The sequence below is a fragment of the Rhinolophus hipposideros genome (genome assembly GCF_964194185.1).
Source record: "Rhinolophus hipposideros genome assembly, chromosome: 20".
Classification (NCBI taxonomy): domain Eukaryota; kingdom Metazoa; phylum Chordata; class Mammalia; order Chiroptera; family Rhinolophidae; genus Rhinolophus; species Rhinolophus hipposideros.
In genome coordinates this window covers 12,466,084-12,483,274 of record NC_138066.1, presented here as the reverse complement: position 1 = coordinate 12,483,274, position 17,191 = coordinate 12,466,084, and the positions used below count along the sequence as shown (strand labels likewise).

Below are 17,191 nucleotides of genomic sequence, written 5' to 3'. Positions count from 1 at the left end.
GGGATGCTCTTAAACATCAGGCAGCACCATCAAGAGTTAATGTTTACACATAACTGAATAAAAACAAACAAAAAACCTAATCAACCTTGGCATGATGAAGTGAAAAGAATGATTTTTGCTATGTTAACTTAAAAAAAGAGCTGTGTGACCCTGAATGCAAATACTTGGAATTCTCCTTTCTAAAATGGAGAAGGCATGTGCTGTACTTTACAAGTAAAATACAACTCTCAGTAGATTACTTGTAGACAAGACAATCTCTCAAACCAGGGCAAAGCTCTCAGAAGGTACCGTTATAAAATATTTATCTCTTGCTGCTGCAGTTGTCATTAGCTGAACTTACAAATGAAATATATTTTTCCAAAATGTTTTGTTTTTAGTTGTTATATATTCACATAGCTAACAAATTTCAAACAATTCCTAAAAAGTATAATATAAAAAGTTATATCTCCCCACAAACACATACCATATGTTGTTCTGTACCCAGCTTTTTTCTTTATATTTTGGTGATCTTTCCCTGTCAGCATATTGAGACCTTCCTTGTCTTTTCTAATGGTACACAGTGTTCTTGATTATCCATTCTTTATAGATGAAAACTATTACACATTCAAATGCACACATCTTAATTAACTAGACCTGTATTATTGGTTTACTTGTCTCTAGATTTTTTAATAATTTTATTGTATTGGTTATTCAACTAAGTTTTATTTCTTTAACTTTGATTAAGGTTGGACATGTCTTCATATCTTTATTGGTCAGTCATATATTTTCTTCTGTGAGTTCTTAAGAGGTTTTAAAATTGGCTATGGCAATAACCATTCATTGAGTGTCTTACTTTTTGCCAGCCACTGTGCCTAAGTGTCCCAATATGCAAGTGCTCATGTAATCCTTACAACTCTGAACTATAAGATAATTATTTCCATACCACAAATGAGAGGATTGAGGCCCAGGGAGGTTAAGTGAACTTGCCTATGTTGCAGGCTTAGCCGTGGGCAGAACCAGAATTTGGTCCCAGAAATGTCTCATTCCAAAGCCTGGTATCATTTCACCAGCAGATATTGTTTGCAAAAGCCTCTTTCGGAGCAGATTCTAGACATATATTAAAATCATATATAGATGTGTATATTAGAATAAAAAGAAGTACAACGCATGTGAAAATGCTTTGCAAGGTATAAAGTGCTTTGTGCATGTCAAGAATATGGTATCAAGAAAGGCTGGTGAAGCTCTACCAGGTTCTAGGTCGAGCAAAGACAGGTTCAAGCAAAGACAAAGAATCATGCACTTTGTGATGTCATGGACAAGATGTTTTTACAAAAGCATTGAGCCAAAGAAGAATAGATACATCCTCTGGAGTCTGTGATATGTAAAATATTGTTCTGAGTTGAGCACAAGGATCACATTTGCTTTACCAACTGGCAAAACGGGTATTAACAATAGTTCACATGGACAGTAATGGTATTACTTGGTTATTAATGCTACCATTTGAATGACTGTGGTAAAAATTGCACTGATGTGATTGCTTTTGATATTTACTGACCTAAGAGAAGTTTGATTTAATGTAGAAACGCTGCCACTTGAACTATTAATCTCTTAAGTTCCTCTGGTGTCTTTGTGTTGCCTTTCCATTCCCCTCCCTTGTTTTGTAGACTACCGCTGTTGATTGTGAATCCAACAATGTTCGGCAGCTGGATAATTCTTTAGAAGATTCCTCTCGTGAGTTCTGGGCTATGACTCAGTCCAAGATCTTGGAGCCTGATGCCTTCGCCACTTTGGGGGACAGCAAGGACAGCCCGTATCTGGAGACCATGATGATCCGAATGGAGGAAATGGAGGTAAGGAAGGCCTGAGGCTGCCAGCTCCAGTTGGCCTCTGGGGGCAGGCCTCTGCTGAGGTGGAGCATAAGCAGCTCCTCCTCGCACTTAGGTAGCTTTAGTACTTCAGAATCACACGGTCCTGCCTTTGAATGCTAACTCAACTGCCAGCGGAGTGTAGGACCTTGGCAAAGTCACTTAGCCTCTCTAATAAGTAGGGTGTTTTTAAAGATGAAATGAGGCATGAAGTATCAGCACACTGCCTGACAACTCAGGAAGTGATCATTATTCATATTCCCTGGTATCACTGATACATGATCGGAAAAACACCAGGACCGTCCGTCCATCGAATTCCTCATCCCTCAGCTCGTCAGTGCTGTTTAGTCGCCTCTTCTACCCCACTAGCATGTGATCCTGACAAATCACAGATAAGTTTACCTTTTAATTCTCCTGGTACTACTTTAGGATGTTTTTCTCAGAGTTTTCGATCTCAGAAGTTACCCCGCTCAACCCTTGTTCAGAGCAGAAAATTGAGACCCAGTAATGGAGTGATGTGGCCAAAGTCACAAAACAGTTCCTGCCAGAGGTAGGGTGAGAACCCAGGTCTCCAACTCCCAATTCAGCATTTTTATTTAGTTTTTAATGGCACCATGATTACATCTCATTTTTGGCTTTGCTGCTAAATAAAATATTATAAAGAAGACAATTTTTTTGTTGCTGTTTGAAAATTTAAAGATTTATCCTAGTCTTGTAACTGATTTCCCCTTGTTGGGAGTAACTGTTGAGACGCGAAGTGTCGGAAATGGTGGTCTCTAACCACCTGTGGCCATTTAAGTGTGAATTAACATTAAACAAACTACTCACATTTCAAGTGGTCAGTAGTTTGTGGCTGCTGTATTGGACGTGGCAAATATAGAACATTTCCGTCATCCCAGCAAGTTCTCATGGGCAGTGCTCGTCTCAATTAGATTAACTAGATTAATCGCTTCATTTTATTTTAGACCTCACCTCATAAGCTGATCACTTCCTAGCCTGGCAGATGCCCATTTCTGGCAATTGTGTCTGCATCAAACATATCTGCTGAACTGTTACGTTCTTACTAGCTCTGGTTTGTAATGAAACTAATTTTTCTCATAAATTAAACTTTTTTTTTTTTTTTTTTTTTTTTTAAGAAATACCAGGAGACAGTTCGCCAAAGATATAATAAAATCATTTATACTGATCTTCATCTTTGGATGCAGGAAGAAAAAAATGGTGAGTGTTCCCTTCCACTGTTTTCCCAGATACTATATTCTGAAAAATTTTCAAACATACAGAAAAGTTGAAAAAAATTCTCCAGTAGACACCCATATGCCCACCTTCTAGATTCAATTAACATGTTGCTGTATTTGCTTTATCATACATCTATTTATCCTCTATCCATCCATTAATGTTTTTTATTTTTGGATGCCTTTTAAAGTTAGTTACAGACATTAGTACACGTCATCCTAAACATTTCAATATTTATATTAGCAACTAGAGTTTAATATTTATTTATGGCTCTTTTTCCTTTTGAAATAAAATTTACATATAATAAAATGCACAAATCTTAACTGTGTCATTCGATGGGATTGGATAAACAGATGCACCTTTGTTACCCAAACTCCTTTCAAAATATGGGCAATGTCATCCCCTTAGAAGGTTCCCTATGCTCCTTCCCAGTCAGGTCTCCACCACCCAGGCAACCGCTGTGCTTTTTTTCCACTATAGATTAGTTTTGCCTGTTCTAGAATTTCATATAAATGAAATCAAACATGCATGGACACTTGTCTAAGGCTTCTTTCATGTAGCATGATGTTTTGTAGGTTTATCTATGTTACTTATTTCCTATTGCCACTGGAACAAATTTCAGTTTATAACACAAATTTGGTGGTTTAAAACACAGGTTTATTCTCTTACAGTTCCGCAGGTGTGAAGTCTGAAGTGAGTCTTAAAAGGGCTAAAATTGAGGTGTTGGCAGCGTCGAAGGCGGCCTGCTGCCCTTGCCTTGTAGCCGTACGACTGCAGGCTCTGCTGCAGTTGTCACGTTGCCTCCTCTTCTGCAGCCACATCTTCCCATGACACTTTGGTCACATTGAGGGCTCACCCCAACAGTCCAGGATACTCTCCTATCTCAAGATCCTTAACGTAAAAGTCCCTCTGGCCAGGGAGGGGAACATTCGAAGTTTCCAGGGATTAGAAGGTGGACACCTGGGGCCCCCCCGTGCAGCCTGCCATGCTGTAGAAGCAGTGCATTTCTTCTCAGGGCTCATTTTGGTCCCCTAATGGGTCACCATTTGTTCTCGTACCATTTGTTGAAAAGACTTCCCTTTTCTCCTCCACTTTGAAAAATTTATATGTATGCATTTTGACTGCAGTTGCTAGGCTGCTATCACAATTTTGGCTGGGAAGTGTTATTCAAATTCTGTTTGAGTCATGCTTAAGTAACTATGTTACTCAATGAAAGGAGAATAGAATATGGTTAAACATTACCTCTAAGGGAATTTAAGTACAATGAGTAGTAAGGGATGTAAAGGAAATTATGGGTATAGAAGGTTTGTAACAGCAGCCGATGTCGCATATAATTTTTTTTAAATATGAGTTTGGGGTGTTGCCTTAGGAAAAGTATTCTCCACATCAAATTTTGACAGAAGGATGAACCACCTAAACACAATACTAATTTGTTCCTTTTATGTTTTCTGTAAGTTTCAAGCACTATTCTATGCTCATGTTTGTTCCGTCGTCCCTCCAACACCGCTGCAGCTCCCACAATCATCTTCATACGCGTATAACAGGCAAACACACCCTTCGTCAAGGCCTGACTCACACGATCCTACTTGTGCCGGGTTTGCGGTGCTTTTCCTGGTGTTCCTACACCGGAGCTTGGCTGAGGACTCCCTCCTTGCCTGCGAACTCCCATAGACTCCTGGCCTGCCCTACCATGTGTAGAGCTGTTTGTAGAGGGGTCTTATCTTTCCCAGCGAGGCCACAGATTCTTTGAGGCCAGAGAGTTTGTCATATTCAGTTGTGTCCCCCACTGCACCTACCATGGGCCCAGCACAAGGAGGACCCTTCCAATCATGGCTCAGTGAATCACTGGGCGTCGCGGCATCTTTTGTGTGGAAGCAGAGGAAAGGAAAGGGTAGAAGGCGGCTTGTTTCACTGACGGTTTGGCCGTTGGCTACAAAGTTAGGTTGCATCATGCAAAGGACGGTCTTACCTAGAACTCAGGGCTCTTTTCTTTAAGGGCAGTTTGAATTATTAGTCACTGTCCGTGACTCTGCATAAAGCCTAGGTACATATTGAAAAGGAGCTCTTTGGAACACTAAGAACTGCAGTGGATTTTTGGACACTTTAATTCTAGACTCATGAAATCATAATAACAACCCTATGCTTCTAGTTGTTCTGATTGTATGTTCAATTGCAACCCATAACCAAATTTAAAGTGATTTTTTGAATTGTGAAGTGTCTAATCTATATCTCTGTAGCCTCTCTTTCTGTGAACAATTGAAAATTGATTGTACTCTCAGTAATATTTGTATAAAAGCTGACTTATGCAGTATTTCTGACAGAAAGAAATCATAAGCATATAAATGAGTCAGAGAAAGTTATTTGACTTAGAGATGCTCTTTACCTAAGAGAAGGACCATTTTTTTCCTACACTTGAAATGCATTTAAAATTATAAATAATCCAAAACTCAAAAGAGCTGTCAAGCCTGCAAGGTATAGTTAATAAGTTAATATTTTGACTATCAGCATGCAGATTTCCAGCAATGCCCGTAGACAAATTAAGTCAGCTAATTAAGTGTTCAGGTATAAATGGTTTTCTTCTTTCTCCCTAATCAAACCATTTAAAGGTTAAAAAACAAACCCAACTGCTTAAAAGACTCCTTCAGTGGGTGGCTGGATCCCGATGGAACCCACACAGCCAGGGGCCTTCACAGACCTCTTCAGGGAGTCTCCCTCAGGGGCCAGCAGGGGCTTCAAAAGTTTGTTATTTCTCAAAACTGATTCCTCATTGGTTTGTTTCTTTGTAACTTTTAAATTCACCTCTTCATTTAAAATAAGCGTTTTTTCTCACTGCTCCCTAAACCTGTTATGCTTAAGAGGTGTGCATGTGACTTCCTCACAGGTACGGGCCAGTACAGCGCTGAGATATACACTGACTTCTTTATATGCAATCATTTTATGCCTCTTCTTTTCTAGACCACAAAATCCCAGCGGTAAATGAAAGGCCCCTCTCTCCTCATCCAATCAGGATCACAAAGATAACAGCTAACAAAGACCCAGACGTGAACATCGTGTTAGAAAGGCCCTGGGATGGCAAGTAAGTGGGGGCAGGCTCTGATCTCACTGCAGTTGGTTGCCTTTGACGGTGTTGAATTTTGTGTTCCTTCAATTCCTACAAGTCCAAGAGAAATTCTTCTGAGCAAGATCTTGCCAAACTCCAAAATGACTCGGTAAAACAGTGTGTTTGTAAGATGGGCACAGAGTATATTGCACCTTAAGGGGCTTCATTTTTACAGTTGAAAGCATCACATTGGCACACGCGGTTGTGCTGATAATTACCGCAAGATTTGCTATAAATTCTTTTGTCTACGGGGCAGGAATTCCTACCATGTAGAGGGTTAGTCCAGGGAAAAGGGGAAAGTGATTGGTGATAAGAGGTTGAGTTTTGTTTGGCGTGAGAACGAAAAAGGAAGCCTTTGGTTACCAAACCATCAGTGTGAATGAGCAGTTTACCCTCGATGATTACAGATGATTTTGAATGTTTTCATAATTTTTATTTGCTCTCAGTTCGCTGGATGAAAATGGAGGAACAGAGGAGAAATCGGAGAAAAGAGAGGCTCCCCTCCTGCCCCTTTCAGAGGCTCCTCAGCAGAGACAGGGGTGCGTTGCCCTCTCCGTCCCTCCCGGAATGCGGTCCAGCATTGGTGACTACTGCGGCCGTTTTGAGCAGTACCTCCGGATGGTGTCTCATGAGGCCGTGGGCTCCTTCAATCCTTGGCTGATTGGTGAAAGGTCAGTGAAGTGTGACGTGCCTCTGGTTAGGAACCAAGTGCCAAATGTTACCTGACGGAAGGGCTGGAGAAAAGACTGGCCGAAGTCTTGTGCTGGGCTTTCAGACCCTGGAGCTCGTTTCAGTGGTTGCTTTTGGGCTACTGGCCAGGTTTCTCTGCGGACTACCTTTGTTCAGGTAGAGGAGACTGTAAAACAGCCTGGGTGGTGCCACCTGAAGGAGTGTTCTACAGCCTCCCCTTCACAGGCAGAAGCCCAGTATTCAAGTCAGGGAGGATTTCCTGTTGCTGTTACGGAGGGCTATGTCCACCAACGACCACGAAGTTTACTGGGCCAGGAGCAGTGGTGTGGTGAAATCTTCACGGTTGGGACAAACGCACGACCTTGGGACTTGGCCACATCTTCTTTAACCCTTCTCCTTCCGAGGGTCACCCCCCTGAGAAAAGTCGTTTTGTGGAGTCGTAAAACACAATCCTACTGCTACCAAATTTTTGAAGCATGGATAACCTTTTTTTATGTAGTTAGTTGAAAAATATGTATAAATTCATTCTTTTTAAATAGGGCCCAAATTTAAATTCCTTATAGGTATCACTTTATTACGAACATGTAAATATTTTTCATCCCTGAGCCAACAGTATACTGTGATTCCATTTCTTTCTTGAACAAGTTTTAAACACATTCCAGGAGTTAATAATTGCCTCTTTTTTATTTGGTTATTCTTTCATATGTTTATTCTTTCCCCACACATTAGCCAACACCTCTCAATGTAATTTTCCCCTTGATCAGGTAGATACTATCAGTTAATTCCTGTTTCTCACCGCCACCCCTACTCTTTCCCCTGAGACCCGAGTCTCTCCTATCCATCTGGCCCAGCAGCTTTCTAGATCTGCGTGTGGCTTTTGCCCTGGGTCTTCCTTCTTCACCTCCCTGGGTGTTAGGTTACCTCCTTCCCGTGTTAGAATCCCTATTTTCTCGTGCCTTTATCTCCCTCTTTCTTGGTTTACTCTCTTATTTTAATGGAGTATATCCTGCTTTGTATATTGGAGGAAATGTCTTGAGACTTACATGTTCGAAAGTGTCTTTGTTCTATCTTCATACTTGACTGATGATTTGACTGGGTTTAAAATTATGGGTTTATTACTTCCAAAGAATATATACCTGCCTTCATTTGCAGGGGTAAAGGAGGGATTGTCACTTAGCTGCCAGGAGCAGGGGTGGAGACCTATCAATCTAGTTGCTTGTTCTGCAAATTTTCAACCCGTGCCCTCATTTCCTACCCCATGCCTCACTCCACTTTCACGATTCTCCGTACTCTTACTTCCTGAGTCTTTCGGATGTTTTGTGCAACAAACCAGCTTGCTTTTCCTTGGCGTCTTTCTCTGCAGACTCTTAGGTTGCGTCTCCCTCTTTGCTGCTGAATCTCTTCTGTGTGCTTTTCATCTCCTGAAAATCTTGGACATTTCTCATCTATTTTTGTCTTTTTCACCTTGTAGATTTATGTATGCATTTATCTATTTCCTTGCGTTTTAGTGGAGGTTTGGGTAAGATCGGACGTAATCGCTTATGTTCAGTCCTTCAGCTATAACCTAAACTCCTGAGCCTTCTCTTTATATAAAGCGCCCTTCGAAGTATACGAGACCTTTTGTTCTGGTTGATTGAGATACACCTTTATTTTGTGGGAGAAGATAATAGGCAAACTTGACTTGCTTCAGTGTGTGAACACGGAGTCTTGCAGCACGCTCACTTGTTTTCCCTGTTTAGATGGGTTAGGCTCACTGGCATATTGGGAAATCCAAAAACAAGCTAAGGAAGGTAAACTGTCCCTTGTACATTCTTACCACTTGATAAATGATACATTTTGTTCCTAGTTGTTTTGTTGATGTAGGGAAAGCTTTCTCAGCCTACAAGGAATAATAGGTTAAAGTGTGGAAGACAGAGCTGCTAAAATATGCCTGAGTTTTTACAAATGTTCTCTTCCTCTGCTATCCTTTGGTCCTCACATGACAGTGCATCTGAATTTTCTAGCTTTGTTTTTGATCTCTCTTGTTTTTGTTTCTGATTTGAGTGTTTTAAAGGGAGAGCTGTATTGATTAGATCTTGAAAAATTGTCCTAAGACAGTTGAATTCATGTAATAGCCTTTTGTGTGGGGAGAGGCTTTTTTTTTCTTTTAATGTCTCCATTTCTCCTTACACCTGAGGAAAAGCACTGTTCCATTGATCAAAGGGAGCAGATGATATAAACTGGATGTAATAAAAAGAGAGATTGTGAAAGGAAAGGCTTAAGGTAATGCTGTGGAAAACAAATTTGTAAGGATTCCAGGTTTGAAAAACAAATCAAGAGGCTTCTGGTTGAGAAAGACATTGAACATATGTATTTATCTGTATCCCTGTGTAATGATATGTCACTAAAAGAAGAAATAAAAGGCATGAACCTGTAAGTGACAGCAAACAAAAATTTTGGAAGCCATAAAGCAGTTAGACAAATAGCAAATTTAGTAGACCAGAGTGTCAAGTGCCTCACGAGGGTGAAGCCAGGAACCAAGCTGATTTATGTAAAGGAATATTGGTAAGACTCAGAAGGAGAAGCACCAGATGCTTGTAAGGCATGGGTACAGGTGAGGTAGAAATGGGGCCTTGGGTGAAATTCACGTTCTTGAATATAGCACAGAGGTAAGATGAGCAGACATTTGACGAAAGCCATGAGAGACTCATGGCCTCTCACAACTGAGAAAAGGAACTCTGAGGAAGCCAAGGCAGTGCAGGAAGGGAGAATAAAACATTAAAACAAACTGAAATTAATATTGTCAGAGAAAATAAATGGAGCTATTATACCATGAAACAAGAACAGGACACTATAAAAAAGAAACTTTTAAAGAATAAAACAAAAGTTCTTAGAACTTAAAAATATGATGACTAAAATAAATTCACTAGGAAGATTCAAAGAAAATAGTCAGATCTCTCAGGTAGTAGAATAAAAAGAAACCAGGAGATAGATAATAGAAAAGATTTTAAAAACTACAGGATTATTCTAGGAGATCCAGTGTCTAAATCAGCTCTGGCTGTCACAACAAATACCATAGGCTAAGTGGTTTCAACAGCAGAAATTTGTATCTTACAAGTCTGGTGCCTGGGAAGTCTAAGCTCAAGGTGCCAGCATGTCTGGGGAGGGCCTGCTTCCTGGTTGGCAGGAAGCCATTTTCTCACCATATTATTACATGGCTGACAAGAGAGATCAGCTCTCTTGTGTCTCTTTTACAAGGGCACTAATCCCATTTGTGAGGGTTCCACCCTCATGACCTAATTACCTCCCAAAGGTCCCACCTCCAAATACCATCACATGGGGGATTAAGCTTTAAGGTATGAATTTAGGGGGTGTGGGGGGACACACACACATTTTTTAGTTCATAGCATACACATCTGAAGAATAGGAGTTCTAGAATGTGAGAACAAGGTAAAAGGAGGAATGGGAAATTATCAAAGAAATACTGTAAGAAAAATTTCTAGAAGACTGTGAGTCTCTAAATTGAAAGAGTTCATCAGTTGTCCACTGTAAGTTCATGAAGTGAATAAATAAATAGAACAGAACACACCATGACACATCATTATGAAAAGGAAATCTGAGCATCCCAATGAAAGGAAAAGATGACAGAAGGTTCCAGAGAGTTCAAACTGGGCATATTCAAATAATCAGAGTGAGAATGGCATATTGTTTCCAGTAGCAACACTGCTAGAAGATATTAGAGCACACTTCCAAAATTTGACCTAGAATTCTGTGCTCAGTTAAATTATCAATTAAATACAAGGGTAAAATGAAGACATTTTTAGATATGCAATGTATCCAAAAATCTGGTTCCCCTGTACTGTTTGCCAGTAAGCTGCTGGGGGGTGCATGCAGGATTTAGGAAAGGAAGACAGGATTTAGGAAACTTAGACTCCAACGTGGAACTTCCAGAAAAATGGCAAAAGCTATTTGCAAGAGAATTTTTCAGTGAGCATAGATAGAAAGCAACTAGTCCAGATTGGAGTAGGAGGACGGAGGACTCCAGGAGGAATGGCTCCCAGAGAGGGAAGGCAGGGAAGGAAGATTAATAATGAGGAGAAAACAGATACATTATTTAATGTGTGTGAATGTGTTGGGAATACCTTGGTATTTCATATTACGATGATTTCATAGTACAGAAGAATTAGTGATAGGAATAAAGAACGCAAAGCAAATATAAAAACAAGGTAATCCCTTCTGTTTCTTAAATGACGCACATGGTAATTGGGACCACTTCTTCCACTGAGGATAACTCTTTATAGAAAAGCTAGATTAAAAATAAAACATACATGCTGGAAGGCATCAGAAAGTTAACTAGGTAATGGAGAATAACTGGGGCAGGATCCTGGAGAAGACAGAGACCCAAAGAAGACAGAAGACAGAGACTCTTCTTGTCTGGTGCTGGAGTCTCATTTCCGCAGGGAGATAGTGGCATTTTGGTCGGCCTTTTCAGGTCAGAGGCCAGAGGTGGGAATTCAGGGCTTGCTGTGATGGGGGAGTTGCCTTGGTGAACTTGCCTCACTTTTGATTGTGACCCTGAGGGTGGCACTCTGGAAGTCAGGGTGACTGGATGCCAGTAGACCCTCTAAGGACTGTTCTCCGCTCCAGGTTATCTCAGTTCCTGAAATTAGATTGTGGTGATTCTAGATCATTGCCCCCCCAGGCACTAGGCAGAAGCAAACATAAGTTTTCTCTCAAAGCATATAACATCATCTTAGAACTTAAAGTATTCCTAGAATTTTCAAATACAATGGCTGCTATATGGTGAAAAATAACCAGGCAACAGCAAGATATGACAGTAAGAAGAACAGACTCACAGCAGCTCCAAATGTTAGACCTGTCAGACACAGATATTAGAATAACGGTGCTGTTGTGTTCATAGAGATACAAGACACAATTTGGAATTTTGGCAGAGAACTGGGAACCAAGCTAAATCCAAATGAACATTCTAGAACTTAAAAATATAGTTTCTGAAATGAGGGATTCATTGGATGGGCTTAATAGCAAATTAGACACATTAAAAGAAGAAACTAGACACTTGGGACATAGGACCAAATAAAATATCCGGAGTGATGCATGGAGACACAAAAAAGATGAAAGTAAAGAAGAGAGGGTAAAGAGTCAAGGTCTAATATAATACATATGTGGCTGGCGTCTCAGAAGGAGAGGAGAGAGAATGAGTCAGAAACAACATTCAAAGATAATGGCTGATAACTTTCCTAAAATAACGAAAGACATTAATCCATAAACTCAAGAAGCTCTAATTGCCCCGAGCAAGAAAAATAAAATAAATCCATACAAAGGCATATCATAGTATTGTGGAAAAAATCAAAGATAAAGAGAAAATTTTAAAATCAGCTAGAGGAAGAAAAAAAGAGAAACAGAAACAATGGAAGCTGGTAGAACTGGTATATCTTTTAAAGTTCTAAAAGAAAAGAACTACTCCAGAGTTCTAAACCTAGTTGAAATATATTTCAAGAAGGATGGTAAGAGGTTCCAAACAAAGTTGAGAGAATTTGTTACCAGTAGACCTTCACAATGGGAAATATTAAAACAATATTTTTTAGGCAGAGCAAAAACAGTCACAGATGAAAGGTCAAAAATATAGGAAGAATTGTTTAGAAGGTCAATATGTAGGTAAATGAATATTGACTGTAAAAAACAAGAAATGGATGTCTTCTGGGTGTGTGTGTAAAACACAGAAACAATGGCATGTAAGTCAGGAAGATGATAGAGTTGGTATTCTGAGGTCCTAGCATTGTCTGGGAAAATGGTAGGAATATCAGTTCACGCTAGATTTTAAATCAGGGATTCTTGTTGTAATCTAGGGTGGCCACTGAAAGAATAGGAGAAGAGTGTGTAACAGCCAAGTTAATAGCAAAAAAAGAATGTAATGAAAATTCAGAAAATCCAAAAGAAGGCAAGGAAGAAGAGAGAACAAACAAATAAAAAATACTTAGTGTTTTAGTAGTAGAAGCTCAAATATATCAACTGTATTAAATGAAAGAGAACTATACATGCCATTTCAAAGACAAAAGATTGTCAGAATAACCAAACAGCTGGGATGGGAGGGGATAGAAGGGACAGGAAAAGCGGGTGAGTGACACTTACCTGCATTTACCTTTTTTGTACAATTCTGACTTTTGGAACCATGTTCATGTTTCCTCTACATCCCTCCAAATCAACAGGGATGGGGGGAATTGGAATACAAACAGATCCGTAACTGTATTTCCAATAAATAACATAATCATGCTAAAGGGAGCAGGGACAGATAAGAACTAGTCTAAGTAACTTTTGAACATGATACAATGACTCTGTGCCCTTTGGCGAAAGGCAGAAAGAATGTAAACACATACTAGAAGCTGGTAAGTAAGTAGCTTTCTTTTACTCGATGGCATTGGTTAACAATTCTAAAACTACTTTATATTTTAGGATTGATCAAATATGTAAGCATATTATGACTAATGAGAACCAGGTTTCTGTGGGAAGGCTAGAATGAATCCTCAGTGCTGAATTGGGTCTGGGGGTATTATGAACTTCCGCTTTTTTATATAGACATAGCGTGGGGGGGTTGTGTCTGTGTGTCTGAGTCTATCTGCCGAGAGGGCCTGGAGGCAGTGAGCACGCTTAGTACCCAGACCTTGGTTTCTAAGTACTATTTTCCATGAAAAGGTAACCAGGGCTTTTTGGAGAAATGGCTGATTCCGAGACAAGGGCTGGGAAGATGTCAGATGAGCCTGAAACATCATGTTGTTCCAGGAAGGAAATGCTCAGAGAATGATGGGGACATGGCAGGAGGACCCGGGAGCCAGCTTGTAGGGGCTCCTACTGGCCTATCTGGGACATTTTGCCTATCAAACTAAGTCATAATAGTAATGGATTATAAACTACTGAATAAAATAAGAATCTGTAAGGCCAAACCTGTGTGAGGAAGGGAGGGAGGGAGGGAGGGAGGGAGTGAATGAGTGAATGAGTGAATGAATGAATATGTGAGTAAAGGAGAAGGGAAGGCTCTTCATTACAGTAAAATGCCGACTATTAAATGGAGAAGGAATGATGGAATTAGAAAATCCGTGTTGGCAACCCTGTAATAATTGATGCAACAAGTTTGATGAGAAGCAGGATATTTACAGTCTCACAGTATCTCTCCACTGTATATTTATTAATTACAAAGGGAAAACAGGAACTTTACAAAGGGAGAAACCTGGCCGACATCACTGTACCCAAGTGATAAAAGTTAACCTCTTCAGTTGTAAGACAGAAGCACTGAGGAGATACGCGATCCTTCTGTGGCATTTGTTCCAAAAATGGAAAACCTGAATCTGACCAGGAGGAAGCATCAGACAAACCCAAACTGAGGGACATTCTACAAAAAAAAGGCCTTTACTCTGTAAAAAAAAAATAAGGTCGTGAAAGACAAAAACTGATGAACGATTCCAGATTAAAGGACACTAAAGAGACATGACAGCTAAATGCGACATGGGTTGAATCCTGGGCTAGAAAAAGTTTTCTTCTAAAGGACATTATTTGGACAGTTGGCAAGATTTGAAAAAGGTCTATGGGTAAGATTAGGTAGTAATAGTATTGTATCGATGTTAATGCCAAGATTTTTATAATTATCATGGTTATTTAAGAGGATGTTCTTGTTTTTAGAAAATGTACACTGAAGTACCTGAGGGATATCAAGTCTGCAACTTACTCTCAAATAGTTTGGAAAAAAGTTGTGTGTGCATGTGGGGTGGGGGTGGAGAGAGAGAGAGAGAGAGAGAGAACGAGAACCAGAACACAAACGTCGAGTCTCTTGCCTCCTGTCCCATAAAGAAGGCACGCACACATCCCCTCTGTGAGGCACTTAGGCAGCTGACAGCAGGGCATCTGGACCTGGGCTGTGTCACAACGAGTTAGTTCTGGTCACCTCTGGTTTCAGCCATCTCAAGGGGGAGTTCCATCCCGTGTATAGTGAAAGCGCTTCCCTCCAGCCTGACGTTGGGATCTAAGCGTCTCCTAATAGCTAGGAGAGCAAGGCCTCTCACCTTTTCTTCTTCAAAAGTATCTTGGCTATTCTTGGCCTTTTGAATTTCCGTTTAAATCTTAGAATTGACTTGGTAGGTTCCTCAGCTGAGTAAAAGAATGGCTCCCGTATTGAGCTACTTACCTTTCTGTAGCTGTGTTGTTTGTCTTCCAGCTTTTCAGATGAGCTGGTTGATGAAGCGCTGGGAGCCGTGGCTGCGGAACTTCAGGACATGTGTGAAGATTATGCAGAAGCAGTCTTCACCTCAGAATTCTTAGAGGCTGCTACGTGAAGGCTCTCCAAGATGGGGGCCCCTCATGTCCCACTGGAGAAGGGACAGCACCACACTTTGTTTCCAGGCCTCAGGAAGTCTTTATCTTCAGCTCTACACCCAGGCCAAGAAGGTGCTGACTCCTGCAAGGAAGGAAATCCTTACCTAAGGTCATCCTTACTGCGTTTTCTCACCCCCACAGCAATGGCTCTGGTCCTTTGTGATGGACAGTGTGTTGCATTTATCAGTCTCCAGGAAACACGGATTATGACAATATAATATTTACTGAATGTATAATTTTCCTATTGAAATATGTTCATTCCACTGCCTCAGTATGGTGACCAGAATGTTTTGAAAGGTAATAGGTATATTTCATAGAAGGATTCAAGTTGCTGTTGAACCCACGGGTGGCATTAACACCAACAATAGTGCAGTTACTCCCTGGTCCCATCATCTGGCTCATGTTGCCATCTTTGGCAATTTCCTGTCAGGACAGCCGTCCCACAGTGGGTTATGGACTCGTGGGGAGCACAGGGTTTGGTTTTGCTGCCAAACCTCTGCTCTGCTGCAGCTCATTAAAAACAGGAACCCACAACAATAAGCACACATTTCTCTCATGTTCACTTCCTCGGTGGCTTTTCACATTTAGAGTTCCTGAGTCTTTTATTGCCACGGCTTGATGTATTCCGGTATACAAAACTTTTTCTGAATTCAGAGGAAGCTTGAGGACATCGGGAGTGGGCCGGGCCTTCTCTTGTGCCTAGTTGAAGGTACAGAGCTCACTTCCATCTCTGGTGAAGTCAGAAGTTCCTGCATTTCCACACCACACAGGACCCTGGTGTGGGAGGAAGAACCTGTCTGGGTGGTATGAAGACCTCTGTGTCTCTCCAGAGAAAGGAAGAAACTTAAGAACCATGAGAGCTTGGTCGTTGAACATCTCCTAAGTCCTATTTTACCAAGAGAAAAGCCTCCGTGTTTTCAGAAACTCTGAATTCAGAAAAAGAAAAGCAATGTGCGTAAGCCCACTGCCTGGGAAAAGGTTCCCTCGATGTTTTGCCTGCGGCTTGGTGAAAGAATTGTGAAGGATGATGTGAGACGCACCTGACGGGATAATGTGAATCTTTTTTATAACGTGTAGTGTCGTCATCTGGGATTTTTCTCTGAAGTACAAGAATTTCAGGTGATAATTTAAGCTGCTTGATCCCACTTATTTGTACAAAATTGATTTTCGTTTAATGTTAATGTTTTCCTGCTTAATTTTATGTAACCTCAGAATTAAAAAGGCATCAAGGGAAATTAAAGGTCTTTAATTTGAGGAGTTAAAATGTGTACACTTGACTTGATAGGCGCATCCGTCATTGATAGCTTAAAGTAATTTGTGTGGCGGTTTTTACTGTGCTGATTTTTAAAATAAACTCAGTATTTTAAAGTACGTACGTGTCTGTTTGAAATAATTTGCATCTCCTTTTTCTCCACAAAGTGAAATGTCATTTACAGAAACCACTGAGAATACTGTTATATTTGATATGAACATAGTGGATTATTTGCCTCCCCCGACCCCCGGAAGGAAATAAATGGTAATAAAAGCCAGCGTTTATTGAGCGCATGCTATGTACCAGGCTTTGCTCTAGGTGCTTCCCATGTATTAATTGATTTAATCCTCACATCATCTGTGTGAGTTGGCTACCATTATTAGTCCTATTTTATAGATGAATAAAAGGAGTCAATAGAAAGGGGAAATTATTTGCTCAAACCAACCAACCTATATTCAGTGATGCCACGATCGTGGACTCACTTATTCCCATAAAGACAACGGTCACAGTTTTGGAGAATTCACGCAAGTACATTCTCCTGCCCGCCTCCGCATCTAGGGTCTGCCTCACAGCCCCAAAGACGCGGGAGGTTGAATGCTTCAAATATAAATTGTCCTGTCGGTAGCCTTGCGCTATCCCAGACCTCTAGAATTTGGGTTCTTCATGAACACAGCCTGATTGTGTGGGGGTCACTCTCTAAGCCCCTTCAGT

At 40.6% G+C, this 17,191-nt stretch overlaps 1 protein-coding gene across 5 annotated transcripts in view; it reads left to right on the top strand.

Moving 5' to 3' along the window:
* Positions 1 to 16,598, top strand: part of KIAA0753 — a 57,683-nt gene extending 41,085 nt beyond the window's left edge. For all 5 annotated transcript variants that reach the window (XM_081029068.1, XM_081029069.1, XM_081029070.1 and 2 more), the window contains 5 exons: positions 1,644 to 1,829; positions 2,981 to 3,062; positions 6,033 to 6,153; positions 6,624 to 6,848; positions 15,071 to 16,598. In XM_081029068.1, coding sequence (XP_080885194.1) covers positions 1,644 to 1,829; positions 2,981 to 3,062; positions 6,033 to 6,153; positions 6,624 to 6,848; positions 15,071 to 15,188 — 732 coding nt within the window. In that variant the 3' untranslated portion in view covers positions 15,189 to 16,598. The remainder of the gene's footprint in view (positions 1 to 1,643; positions 1,830 to 2,980; positions 3,063 to 6,032; positions 6,154 to 6,623; positions 6,849 to 15,070) is intronic.
* Positions 16,599 to 17,191: the final 593 nt, after the last annotated feature.